Source organism: Stenella coeruleoalba (genome assembly GCF_951394435.1).
Source record: "Stenella coeruleoalba genome assembly, chromosome: X".
NCBI classification, from domain to species: Eukaryota; Metazoa; Chordata; class Mammalia; order Artiodactyla; family Delphinidae; genus Stenella; species Stenella coeruleoalba.
In genome coordinates, this window is record NC_137152.1 from 108,358,905 (window position 1) to 108,372,379 (window position 13,475).

At 42.7% G+C, this 13,475-nt stretch overlaps 1 protein-coding gene across 1 annotated transcript in view; it reads right to left on the reverse strand.

Annotated features, from left to right (window-relative positions):
• Window positions 1-13,475, reverse strand: part of GPC4 (glypican 4) — a 109,354-nt gene that overhangs the window by 25,043 nt on the left and 70,836 nt on the right. Inside the window, exon 2 of the mRNA XM_079910555.1 lies at window positions 12,399-12,557. Within this exon, the coding sequence (XP_079766681.1) occupies window positions 12,399-12,557 (159 nt within the window). The remainder of the gene's footprint in view (window positions 1-12,398; window positions 12,558-13,475) is intronic.

The following is a 13,475-nucleotide window of genomic DNA, read 5'->3' on the forward strand; positions in this document are numbered from 1 at the left end:
TGGAAAAATAAAGCCTGGTTATTGAGATCAGCATGGAAGCCTTGTGTCAATCCAGTGCTACTAATTATTTCACCATCCAAAAGAGCACATTCCAAAGGCAACCATAGGTCCTTCCTTAGATTGGATTTTTACTATATTGCTCATAAAATTGGCACACGTCATTTAGTGCAGAAACAGGATGTTGAGAATTATTTGACTTGCGCTTTCATGTCTCATTAAATAAGTAATTCTGAATACTCACTTGCATTTCTAATGAATGCTGGTTTTAAGGGTTGGGGCAGAGTGGCATGTCGAGCTCAGTTTTAACTGAAAAACACTATGAAATGTCACTATTTTTTTAGGCTTAAAAGTGTTCCAGGTCAAAGAAACGCTAAGACACTGAACATTTTATGGAAAAAATAAAACATTCTTAGAGATCCTCATTCAGGTCAACAGCCTATGGGTTGGTGTAGTTATATAGAATACAGCTACTTCAAAGTACAAGAGCAACGATCCAACGAAGAACAGGACTGATTCCAACCCAGCATGCCCTCTGTCCAATACCACAGTGGACATTACTTTATTTCCTGGGACTCAAATTCTGCTAGGAAGGGTGGGTGGGTGTGTGTGTGTGTGTGTGTGTGTGTGTGTGTGTGTGTGATGTTAGCTTATATTTTCAGAGTTTAGTTTGGTGCTGTGTACATATTAAACTCTAATTCATTTAATCATTCAGAAAATTGATTTCCTTTCCTTCACATTTTAAAAGATTCTTTAGTGTGGCCGTATAAGTTGCAAATATAATTCCACTGAGTGGATTATATATAGAAATTCTACAGAACTGATATAAGGAGTTAAAATCTGCTAATTTGATCTCTCCAACTAGCTATATAATTTGACAACTATGTACTAAGTGGTTGGTATGGGCTCAAATCAAAGCACACAGCTTTGCCATGCATCTTAACCTTCCTGCCCAAAGAGACTGTAATGAAAATTTCTAGAAAGATGAATTTTCTCCATCCAATTCACCTTTACTATACCCGCCACGTTCCACACATGGTTTCATGGAGGCACCAGAGACTTTTAAACTATCTATAAAATCCTTAATCTTTCATTTCATACAGCAAGTTTTTTTTTTTTAATATTCATCTATTCCACCTGCAAAGTCAACAAAACAAACGTCAAGCGAACCAAAAGACCCAAACTCATTTCTCCTTAGACGTGTTCTTACTGGTCCTGCTAAATGGGACTATTCTACCTATGCTTTTTGTCTCAAAGAGATCTTTTAAGGATGGCAGACATAATTTAAATTCTAAAATCCATACCAATTAGGTACAATATCAAAGCGTAATAATTTGCTGTAAGAAAAAAGGGGGGAAAAAACTTTTACATCTATTTCTCCTATCAAACTAGCCGCTCTCATATGTTCTTGTAGATTCCTTAACCTCCCCACCTCCCCACCTTTCTTCCCACATTTCCTTCTACAATGGGGGATAGAACACAAATTAGACATTCAGGACCTGGTCCCCAGCCACCAAGAGCAACTTCATTCATCGCTGCAAAGCTCATCTCCACTTTCCCCCCCATTATTTAGAACTCAGAATCAGATCTTAACTGTTGAAGAAAAACTGCGCAGGTCTGAGACAACGAGCAATCATCCCATTGTAAACATTATGCCTGAAGCCAATTATAAGACACTTGGTGGCTAAGAGAGAACCAGCCAGGACCAGTGTAAACCAGAGTTCCACCAGGATCAGAAGCTGACTTGACTGGAATTCAGATCTCCCTTGCAGCAAATGCTTGTATTCATGAAAAATGCTGCTCAGAGATTCTGAAAGGAGAGTGAGAGAGGAGACAGTTTATAAGCATTTTAAATATGGTGTCTGTGAGCAGGGTTTATTTCGCCTTCAATTTTCAGTTTGGGGGCTTAAGGATTTATGTTCCAAGGATGAAGCAACTGCTACGCCTAGGGCTCATGAATGACCACAACATAGGAATGGAAATAAACACGTTAATGTGCTAGGATCTGAAGTAGTAGGACACAGGAGGAAAAGCATGAGCTGTGTGACCTCGACGGGACAGAAGATCTAAACTCTCTGAGCCTCTGTTGCTTCTTCTTCCATAAAATGGGGCTGTTACTGCTCACCTCATATGGATAATGGCTAGCACACAATAGCTGCTCAGTGAGTGGACACTATTCATAATATGTGAAATAATGTTACTGTCACCTTCAGAGTTTCTTTATATCTACAATTATTGAAAAAGAAAAAAAACCTTTCAAGGCTGGTTTTTATCTTTCTTGGCAGAGTCAAATATTAGCCATCTGGGGGGGATATAAATTAAGCCAAAGCTGCTGGAGAATGGTTAAGAAGACCCAAGGCCTTATAAAACTGGGAACAATTCAGCCAAAGGAAATGCTTAATGGCTCTAGCTTCCAATTCTGTGAAACATCCCAGACATCTACGAGGGTGGAGCAACTCCTGAGTGAAAAACACGGGATGAAGAAATGCAGGGAAGAGATTTTACATGATATTACAACACAGAGTATCATGCATAGCACGCGTATATACAAAAAGATCGAGGCAAAGAATCAGGGAAAGGAAAACTGAGAATTAAGCGGCAGGTCAATGCCCCACCCTCCCCATGTATATTTCATCTGCATCGTACCAGAAGCACCTCAATGCAATGGTTGAGCTAGGAGACTGGGAGAGTGGGAGTGTTTTCCGGCTCTAACATCTGATTATTCTTAATGTCAGTAGTACCAATTTAACATGGGAAAAACTACTAGAGAGAAAAGGCAAAACCTTTCCATATAAAAGTTTTCTATGTAAATATCCTGTCTTTTACAAAAAGAAGAACATCACGTACTTCTGGAACGTCTATCCCCCCGCCACTTGTCTTGCATCAAATAAACATTCAAAATTCTTGAAACAGGTCAAAAGACCCTCAGTTCTGCTATTAAATGCCATTAGCTACTACTTTATAAACAATCGATTGGCTATTGATTAATGTGCTAGGATGCATTCTAGAATTAACCCGTGATCTGAAGAGACTGGAAGCCCTTTCTATTCAATCCATTTGCTTGGTGCTATAAATTACCCCCTTGTATTTATATTATTAGGAAGCTGCCTTTTACATATAAGGATTAATTTCCTCTTTAATGTAAAGGCTGTGTTTCACAGCCCTGGTGTGGCGTGCAAACAGTAAGTTACCACATCCACAAAATTCCTAAGAAAGAAGTCTCCTGGTACATGCTACAAATCATACTTCTCACACTGTTAAGAAAACTCAGAGTTATAGCCATCCATTCTTTCACCCCAGATCAAGTACTTGATGAAGAACAGCTAACATAAGCACCTACAAATGGAAGGGGGGGAAAAAAGGAAATTAAGCAAGCATTTTACTGACTGAAACCAAAGTCTATCTCCTCCTCTGTCTTGCTTTTTTGGTCAAGTCTGTGTTAAGTTTCTAACAGGCACTTTCCTCAGGAGTGCCTGCTAGGGAGGGCACGGTGTACTAAAAGCAGGGGTACTTGACTAACAATCAACAGCTGTAGCTCAACAATGGTCTTCTCCTAGGAGGAGAAGGCCATTGCCAGCTGAGGCCCTTATTAGGGGCTGTTAGCATATGAAAGGGGGCTGGAGGACCCTGCCACTGTAGGAGCAGCCCTTTCTTCCCAAGGTTACTTTTAGTAGTTAATGCATTTTGAATGCTAATTCTCTCTCCGGGCTAACTTGGCCAGGGACACACGGTCAGTACGGTAAGGTCCCTTCCCCTGGACCACATTCCATTTCTAGCAATGGTACTCCCAGCACCAGCTAGCCAAGTCTCTTTAGCACAGCCGGATTCCTTCTCACTGAGAAGGGCCCATGAGGGCATGTTTAAGAAAGCTCTGAGGGGACTTTCCTGGTGGTCCAGTGGTTCAGACTCCACGCTTCCACCTCAGGGGGCATGGGTTCTATCCCTAATCTGGGAACTAAGATCCCATATGCTGCGTGGTCAGCCAAAAAAACTGAAGAAGAAAAGAATGCTCCAAGGCTGAAGCACTGTTCCAAGTGCTCCATATACTAACCTCCACGTGGACCTATTGTATGGCCTCATACACAAACCTCACAAGACAGTCTATCTGCTCGTGATCTAATATCAAGAGAAAACTCAGGACACAAAATAGCACAATCGGCGATGATTCTGATTTGTATGTATGTATATACGTTGTCTACCTGACCAAAGAAAGACGAGGCGCGTACAGTGGTATTGGATGGGTGTTAGGGAATCGGCGTGGTTTTTTGCAATGTTTCTCAATTTAGTTCACCCCAATTTTGCAGCGACACAATAGGAAAAGTAATCTAATAGGAAAAGTAATCTATCTCATGCTTTCAAAAATGACTTATTTCCCTTTATTCTATTCATCCGACTTAAATGCTGGAGCCTGACACATGTTTTTCTGCTTCTTCCAAACTGTCTACAGTGAGCACTGTAATACTGGAGAAAAAAAACCCAAACACGGCAAAACACCACCAAAGCAGTTTACATTTTTCGTTTAAAAATACCGTTTTTTCCTATAAAGTATTCCTTTCAAATTGCAGCAATTTGAAAAATATGGCAAGGTACGAAGAAAACAAAAATTCCCATAATCCCACCATTAAGAGAACAACAATGGTTTATTGAATTGCTTTCCTGCTTTTTCTATGAAGGTACGTATTGTCACATGGTTGAGGTCATCCTGTATTTATACCCTGTTCTCATGGAACACTGTATGCTTAGCAGTTCCGATGTGATTAAAAAGCCTTCAGAAACATCAGTTTTAACAACTGCATACTATGACACCATACGAACAGATCATAATGTAATCATTATGGGACATTCAGGATAATTTCCTATTTTTCATTATTCCAAGTAATACTGTGATGAACATTCTTGTACATAAATCTGTACGCAGATCTTTCTTTCCTTGAGATCAAAACCTAGAAGTACAGTTACTGAGTCAAAGGGTATGAATGAAGCTATTTGAAACCTCTGATAACACTGCCAAACTGACCTCCAGAGAAGGTATGCCCATGTAGCATTCCCCGCTCCAGTCTTCTCTATTGTGAAGAGCTTCAGATTCTTGAGGGAATGGGGGGAGGGGGTGGGGGAGGGGAGGGGAGGGAGAGAAAGAGAGAGAGAGACAGACCACGTGCTTTGCGCGCAATAGAGATGGGCCAGGACAATGAACAAGAAAGGCCTGACTGGCTTGGGAATTCTCTCAGTCAGAGTCACTGCTAGATCAAATAAGCCCTTTTCTTTGCTGGGACAGACAGACGCATGGAAAAAGGGTGAGCAGAGATGATCAACAAGGCTCTCAACTCCCAGGCTCAAAGTACAATGAACCAAAAAATAGATAAAAGCAATTCGGCTGAAGCTCTTCTGTGTATTTATTTACTCGCCTCCAAACAGATCGGCTGCTTCTTGCTGACACCACGCCTTCTTTAAGAAGCCACAGCTAATAGCAGAGGCCCAAAGAGTGTGCTCAGGGCTCCCTGGAAGCTGCACAAGCATTTTCAATGAGACGGCCAATGCTAGAGCCACAACTGGCCACACCTGAGATAACAACTCAAAAGGCAGAAAACCTTTGTCAATACAGAAAAGTGTGTGTTTTATCTGAGCTCTTGATTTGATTCCAGTAAGCTGGCAGCGGCTCCTTCTCATCGCGTTTCACAGAGATTATCAAAGAATTAGCAAAATTACCCAGTGTTTTAGTCTCTTTTGCATGGAAAGAAAAAAAAAAGAAGGAAAATAGAATTGTAAAGCACAGAGTAGCAGTGCTTTCCAACCAAATCAAACACCCATAGTATGATCTGGAAGGAACACTGCGTTTGCAGGAAGGTCAGAGGCCTCATGTCTTTTTCTGTACTTTCGTGGCTACGCATCCTGATTGCCGCACTGTAGCAGAGGTTTAAAAAAGCAACAAATTTTAAAAAGACATCTTAATGAATGAAATCTGAGGTAAGGATTAAAAAACAGCCGTATGTTGTATGTACGTCACACATTTCTATGACACATTTATCTTGAGGATGTCGAAGACTTAAACTAAAGACCCGGGAGGTCTGTACGAAGTCAGTATGGCCGTGCAAAGGACAATAAGAAAACCGTGCAGTTGAAAAATACTTGCAGTCAGGGGGTCAGGAAAATTCCAAAAACTTCAGCTTAGCCAAAAGCCATGAAGCTTAGTTGGCTATATTTGTCTTTCATGGGCATGGGAATTCAAATGCCTTCAACTTGCTGCGTCTCCGACACTGCTGAGCCTACTGGCCTAATGAGGTAATGGCCAGGATGAACCATGGAAAACTTTTAGTCACTGATTAAAACAGAAATTTGGCTCAATATGAAGAGTGGCCACCCTTTCCCCTAAGCTCTCCAGCCCCCTTGTTTTCTATCATTTCACAAAGGCAGGACATGAAGCACTCTTCAGATAGATGGGACAATTATTTCTTTTATGTGCATTTTAAGCTAATTCAGAACATTTCTACTATTATTCGAGTTAACAAGCTTCAGGCTCATGGGAGGGTTTTCAAAGACCCAGTGAAAGTAGCGGAGGGTTAAGAAATGATAGGAGGAAAATAGAGGGGACCATGCAGACGCCTAATTAACATCTTGTAAGACCTTTCACTGAAGCAGCTGGTCTAGTCACATGTTGAGAAGATTCACAGAATTTGTAGAATTGAAAGGGTCTTTAGAGAGCATCCAGCTCAACCCCTTGATTTTATGGATGGGAAAACTGAGACCAGTTAATTGCCCCAGGTCACAGTGGGTTCACAGCAGAAACAGGCTGACAACCGGGAGGGCTCTGCCTCCTGGGCAAAGTTGCTACATTTGCTCCTACAATGGCAAATGAAAGTAGTATTCCCAATGGGCTAGCATCAGACAACGTCACTATTTTCTTAAAATTTCTTTTACACCATGCAAAAACACCTAGCAAATAATTTGATTCGGGGAGTTTGCAAGCAATAATCTATCTTTGTAGTTGTTAACATCATTTTTACTATGTAATTCTGAAATATATTTAACATGGCAGCTCTAATGTTAATCTATTTGGGTTGTTTGATTTCGCTCGGATTCTTTGAAAAACAACTAGTCTCTCACAAAATGCGACATTTGGGGGCGGGGTTTTATGTTGTGGTCCCCAAACACGGATTATGCCGCACTTCTATTATTTCTATTCCTTTTGCCAAGCAATTCTTTCAAAGTCCCCTGAACGGAGGATCTGATTAGCATATTCATGAGACAACCGATTCAGCTATGTTAATTAGCAGTTCTACTTCAAAAAAAAGAAAAATTCCCAAAACTGGCCAACAGGGGGAGCAGCTAGCTCTGTCATTAAAGTTTTCTGACTCTATGTCTCTAGCCCAGGATAGTCGATTTCTGATATTGAATATTCTAAGTCAAAGATTAGATGAAGAAGATTAACGTGTAAGAAAATAAAGAGGTGAGTCCTTAAACTCAGAGGCGCAGGTTTAAAATATGGGAAATCTGAGAACTGGGAGGGGGGGAGGTGCTGCTTAAGGAAGTTCTTCTGTACTTCAGCCAGGTCTGCAAACACACACACGTGCACAGAGTTTACAACTTCAAAACTGGTTTATACACTGTATAGTCTCTTTAGAGGTACAAACAATAGAAAATTACATGTGTAGAACAAAAAAGGACCTTAGAGGTAAGTGGACTGACTCCAAAATGCCAACGCTAGCGCTCACACTGACCAGAGCTCATGGAGGCAGAATGATAATGGGATGCTTTCTGGTAAAAGAAGGCTAATTCCCTAAAAGCCTCGAAACCTTATTTTTATTTGAAAGTTTATTTAAAAAAAAAAAACAAAAAACCTTGTTCCTGCCTTAGAAAGAAGTGGTATCTCATAAACATGACTGAAGTTTTTTTTTTTTTTTTTTTTTTGCGGTACGCGGGCCTCTCACTGTTGAGACCTCTCCCGCTGCGGAGCACAGGCTCCGGACGCGCAGGCTCAGCAGCCATGGCTCACGGGCCCAGCCGCTCCGCAGCATGTGGGATCTTCCCGGACCGGGGCGCAAACCCGTGTCCCCTGCATCGGCAGGCCGACTCTCAACCACTGCGCCACCAGGGAAGCCCCATGACTGAAGTTTTGATGACAGATGAAGTTGCCTGAGCTCAGGATCACCACTTCAACGTTATACCGTAGGGCCTCCCTGGTGACGCAGTGGTTGAGAGTCCGCCTGCCAATGCAGGGGACACGGGTTCGTGCCCCGGTCTGGGGAGATCCCATATGCCGCGGAGCGGCTGGGCCCGTGAGCCATGGCCGCTGAGCCTGCGCGTCCGGAGCCTGTGCTCCGCAACGGGAGAGGCCACAGTGGTGAGAGGCCCGCGTACCGCAAAAAAAAAAAAAAGTTATACTGTAAGCTTGGAGATGGCAAAAGATGCTCCTCTGAAGTACTTTGACCTCCTATGTTCCCACGTGTCCTTTGCTATTTCCTCAGTACTTATCCCCAGCCTTCCTTATGCCACCTTGCTGCCCCATTTTGGTTCTCCAGTCGCCATCTTGTTACTCTGCCAAACTTCCTCCCTTCCGTTCACATCAGTAACCCAGGGTTTGACTATTATAAAAACTTAGACAATTCTTTGACCAAAGCACTCTACTCTTGAATTTCTAAGAGTCACCATAGCCCCTACACAATTTCACTCAACATCGTCTTTAGGCCTTGTGGACTATTGGCAGGTCATAATTGCCAACCTTAGAAATGGACTTGAGGGTATGGGGAGGGGGAAGGGTAAGCTGTGACAAAGCGAGAGAGGCATGGACATATATACACTACCAAACGTAAAATAGATAGCTCGTGGGAAGCAGCCGCATAGCACAGGGAGATCAGCTCCGTGCTTTGTGACCGCCTGGAGGGGTGGGATAGGGAGGGTGGGAGGGAGGGAGACGCAAGAGGGAAGAGATATAGGAACATATGTATATGTATAACTGATTCGCTTTGTTGTAAAGCAGAAACTAACACACCATTGTGAAGCGATTATACTCGAATAAAGATGTAAAAAAAAATCAATCAATAAATGCAGCACCCACTTGAGGATTACGGTTTGTTGGATACCAATCAACTGAGATTTCACCATATAAAAGCAGTTTATTGTCTCAGAAAGCCTAGCTTGGAGGAAATATGCAAAGTATCCCAGCTCTGTTCTGATCTCCAGGCCAAACACATTGAGGCTACAACTCCTTCAAAAAAATTTAAATCTATGCTCCCTACCTTTATTGTCTGTGCCATAGTCTAATTTGAAGTCAGAAGAAACAAACTGGGGTTTCATCATCATTTTTCATGGGCAGTTTTGAAACTGATAAAGAAACAGCGTTAAACACATTTATTGGAGGTGAAGGCTGGTAGGGAAGGGCAAGAGAAACTTTTTCTGTCCTTTTTTTTCCTCCCTCTCTCGGTACGCGGGCCTCTCACTGTTGTGGCCTCTCCCGTTGCAGAGCACAGGCTCCGGACGCGCAGGCTCAGCGGCCATGGCTCACGGGCCCAGCCACTCCGCGGCATGTGGGATCTTCCCGGACCGGGGCACGAACCCGTGTCCCCTGCATCGGCAGGCGGACTCTCAACCACTGCGCCACCAGGGAAGGCCCCCCCGTTTTTTAATTTTATTTTTTGGCTGCACTGGGTCTTCTTTGCTGCACGCGGGCTTTCTCTAGTTGTGGCGATTGGGGGCTACTCCTGGTTGTGGTGTGCGGACTTCTCATTGCAGTGGCTTCTCTTGCAGCGGAGCACGGGCTCTAGGCGCACGGGCTTCAGTAGCTGTGGCGCACGGGCTCAGTTGCTCCGCAGCATGTGCGATCTTCCCGGACCAGGGCTCGAACCCGTGTCCCCTGCATTGGCAGGCAGGTTCTTAAGCACTGCAACAACAGGGAAGCCCCTTTCTGTCCTTTTTTAAAAAAATCATGTTAATACTTACTGATAAAATTTCTCTGTGTGGCTTTTTAAAAAGTACACACTGGAATCACATGAGTAATGCTATAAAACCATGGGGAGTGAGAAGGGGAAAGAATAGTGAAACTACCAGGCCCACTGGGAAGAGAAATCACTAAGTGTCTGTGCACTCCACACCTGGAGGAGACACGTCTAAGAAGAAATGGGGTGATTTGGAGGCAGTGACCTTGGAGGTTGGAAACTGCCTCATCTCCACTGTATCTTGCTACTGACACGCTAGCCATTTCTCAAGAGCAGGAATTTTCCCTTCTAAGTCCCATTATTAAACCCCCAAGTGGTAATTTTTAAATATCAGCATCTCAAGTTTTCAAAGATGACTGTCTGATTATCTCTCTAAGTTTTCTCCTCAAAGGAAAAAGAATTGCTTCAGTTACTGTCTTGAATGAGAAACGCCATAGTCAAGAGAATACCATTCTTTTCAATAATCATACTGATAACTTAGTGACCAAGAGACAGAGGTGGTCTAAGATGTCTTTTGCCAATAACACTCATCTTCACGTGGTGTTAACATACTTAACAGCCTGTGCATTGGGGATTATAGAATAATAAACAGGATATATGGATACATAAATTATTTCCATCCATCCAGGGAAAGGAGATAAAGACTAAACACAACTCCACATACAAAGCATTGGGGGAAATGGGCACAATAAATGGTACACTACCTGGAAAATTTTAGTTCAACTGCATTACAAATTAAATATGCCTTTGTCGGGGCTTCCCTGGTGGCACAGTGATTAAGAATCCACCTGCCAATGCAGGGGACACGGGTTCGATCCCTGGTCTGGGAAGATCCCACATGCCGCGGAGCAACTAAGCCCGCATGCCACAACTACTGAGCCTGCACTCTAGAGCCCACGAGCCACAACTACTGAGCCCACGTGCCACAACTACTGAAGCCCGTGCGCCTAGAGCCTGTGTTCCACAACAAGAGAAGCCACTGCAAGAAGCCCGTGCACGGCAACAAAGAGTAGGTAGCCTCCTCTCGCCGCAAGCAGAGAAAAGCCCGCGCACAGCAACGAAGACCCAACGCAGCCAAAAATAAAATAATAAAAATAAATAAATTTATAAAAAACATATATATATATATATATATATATATATATATGCTTTTGTCGTCCAGCCTGGGAACCGACTAACACTTATTAAATCAGTTATCAGTTTCAAATAACGAATCTCAAAGGCAACATTTGAAATACAACCTGTTCTTTAGCTGGGAGCTGCCTTATCAGCTAGATCAAATCTAATTTAATCCCACTTCTCACCATGGTAATGAGCCCTTTGCAGAAATGCTCAAAGACATTTCACGTCTCAAAAATTTGCCTTGTACTTCTTCACCACAGAATGTCAGGAAAAGCATGCTTCAAAGGTACTATGTAATTAGAATGGCCTTTACAACAGGTACAAAGGAAATCATCCCTATTAAAATTAAATCTACTTCATAACGACCTGCAAACTGAGTGAACAGCACCAGAGAAAGGAATCCTGAGGTGTTTGGACCCCATACTTTCATTTTGAAAGTCTGTCATCTATTACATTGCTTCAGATACGATTGAAGTACCTCTCTTCTGGCTCAGATTGTCTATTTCTTCACTCTGAAAACAAAGTGTGCATGTGAAAATCTGTGTTTGGCACAGGGGACTGAAATAGGTTTTCTTGTGGCTCTAACGTGGATTGACCAAAGCTTCAGCTAAAATGAGGCCAGGAATGGTGCTGAACTTAATGAAGACTGGAGCCCAGCAGCTACCTCTGGGTCACTGCCGCGTGGTCACTGCTGCATGAGCATTAATCCTGTGTTCTACAGGGCTTCTAGGAATTCTAGTTGGCTTTGAGGGATCCATTTTGAAATTTAATTTGAAGTCCAGCATCTGCAGAATCTCTGTGGTTATTTTGACTAAGTTTTCAGATGCCTGCTTTTTATTAGGAAGATTTTTCTTTAGTGACTTGTGTCAACAACACTATTGTGTGTTCACCCAAGAAAATAAATGAAAGCATTTAAATTAAACTACTTTAATCTCTTTTTTGGCTCCTTGTGACCATATTTCCATAATGGCTACCATACCGTACAGATTCTAGTGTATCTAGAAGGATTCTACAATAAAGCTGTAAGGCTAACTTGCCCCTGGGGTCCAGCCAGGAGAGCCTCTTGGGAGAAAACTTGAACACTGAGAGAAGAAAGGCACTTGGGAAAAGCAACTGTACGAACTTCACTGGCAGCTCGTAGATCTGACTTGACTAAAAGGTATAAGATGAATTCAAGGGAGTTCCCTGGCGGTCCAGTGGTTAGGACTCAGCGCTTTCACTGCTGTGGCCCAGGTTCAATCTCTGGTCAGGGAACTAAGATCCTGCTAGCCGCATGGCAAAAAGAAAGAAAAAGAATTCAAGAACAAAGCAAATATCTACACTTACGTAGACCAAAGTTCCAATACATACCATCAAACTTCTTGTAACGGGACGCAAAGACAGCTTGCAAATGATTGCACTGCTCACTGACCACGCTTTTGAAATCATCCTTACTTTGCAGGCTGTACTTCTCCTCCATCTCTTGGGAGCAGCAGGTATAACCCTGGGGACAAATCTTCAAATGATCACCTGGAAGATAAAATGTAGGACAATCAATCTCCGTCATCATTCATCAAGTCCAAAACGGAAGAGTCTGATTTAGGTGCACACGCTTGGCTTCATTTCTCTCCGTGATGTTCCTGCAAAGGCCCGGGCATTATGCGTTATCTAAAAAGTTTCATTATACTGAAAATATTGATTTCCTTCTCGGAAAAATAAGATAATGAAGCCATCTCCAAAAGGCAAAAGAACGTTCCAATCAGGAAGATTGTTATCATACAGGAAAAATCGGTGTGGCCAGTAAAGAGAGTATCATTCAATATGAACGGAAGGCTCGCATAAATTCTTCGAGATTTTATGCTACCTACTGTGCAAGTCATGCAAATGAGACATAGTTGTTCTAGCTTTGAGAGTTTACACTGCAAAAGAGGGTACCGTTAAATGAAGAATGATTTGTAAAATATGTGACAACAACCAAAAGCTGAGCAAATATATAAGCAATTGATGTGGCGAATAAAGCAAAGGGTAAGTGCATTTCAAGGAGCTGTCAGCCAAGAGGAAAGAACGGAGTCCACGCTGGGATTTGAGTCGATGGTAAGTCACAAAGGGGGACGTTAAATGATTCTTGGTTTTAAGATTTTCTTGTCCAGCATCTTCTGTACAGATGTTAGACACTATAACATTGACCTTTATGATCGTGTGCGGTGTAGCCACTTGTCCAAATACAGATGAATGGCTTCCAGTAAATGTCGCCTTTAGGTAGCCCTAAGGGCCAAGAAAATGTCAAAGACATGCAGACCATCTGCCTCCCCTACACCAACGGCATTCTGTTTGTGGTTTGGACCTGAGAGTTTGGAGAGCTTCTGCCCTGTTCCTCCTCTGTCAAAGACCAAAAATTGTGCTTTGAACAGACCACGCCTCTCCCTCATAATGACCAAGAGATACGGC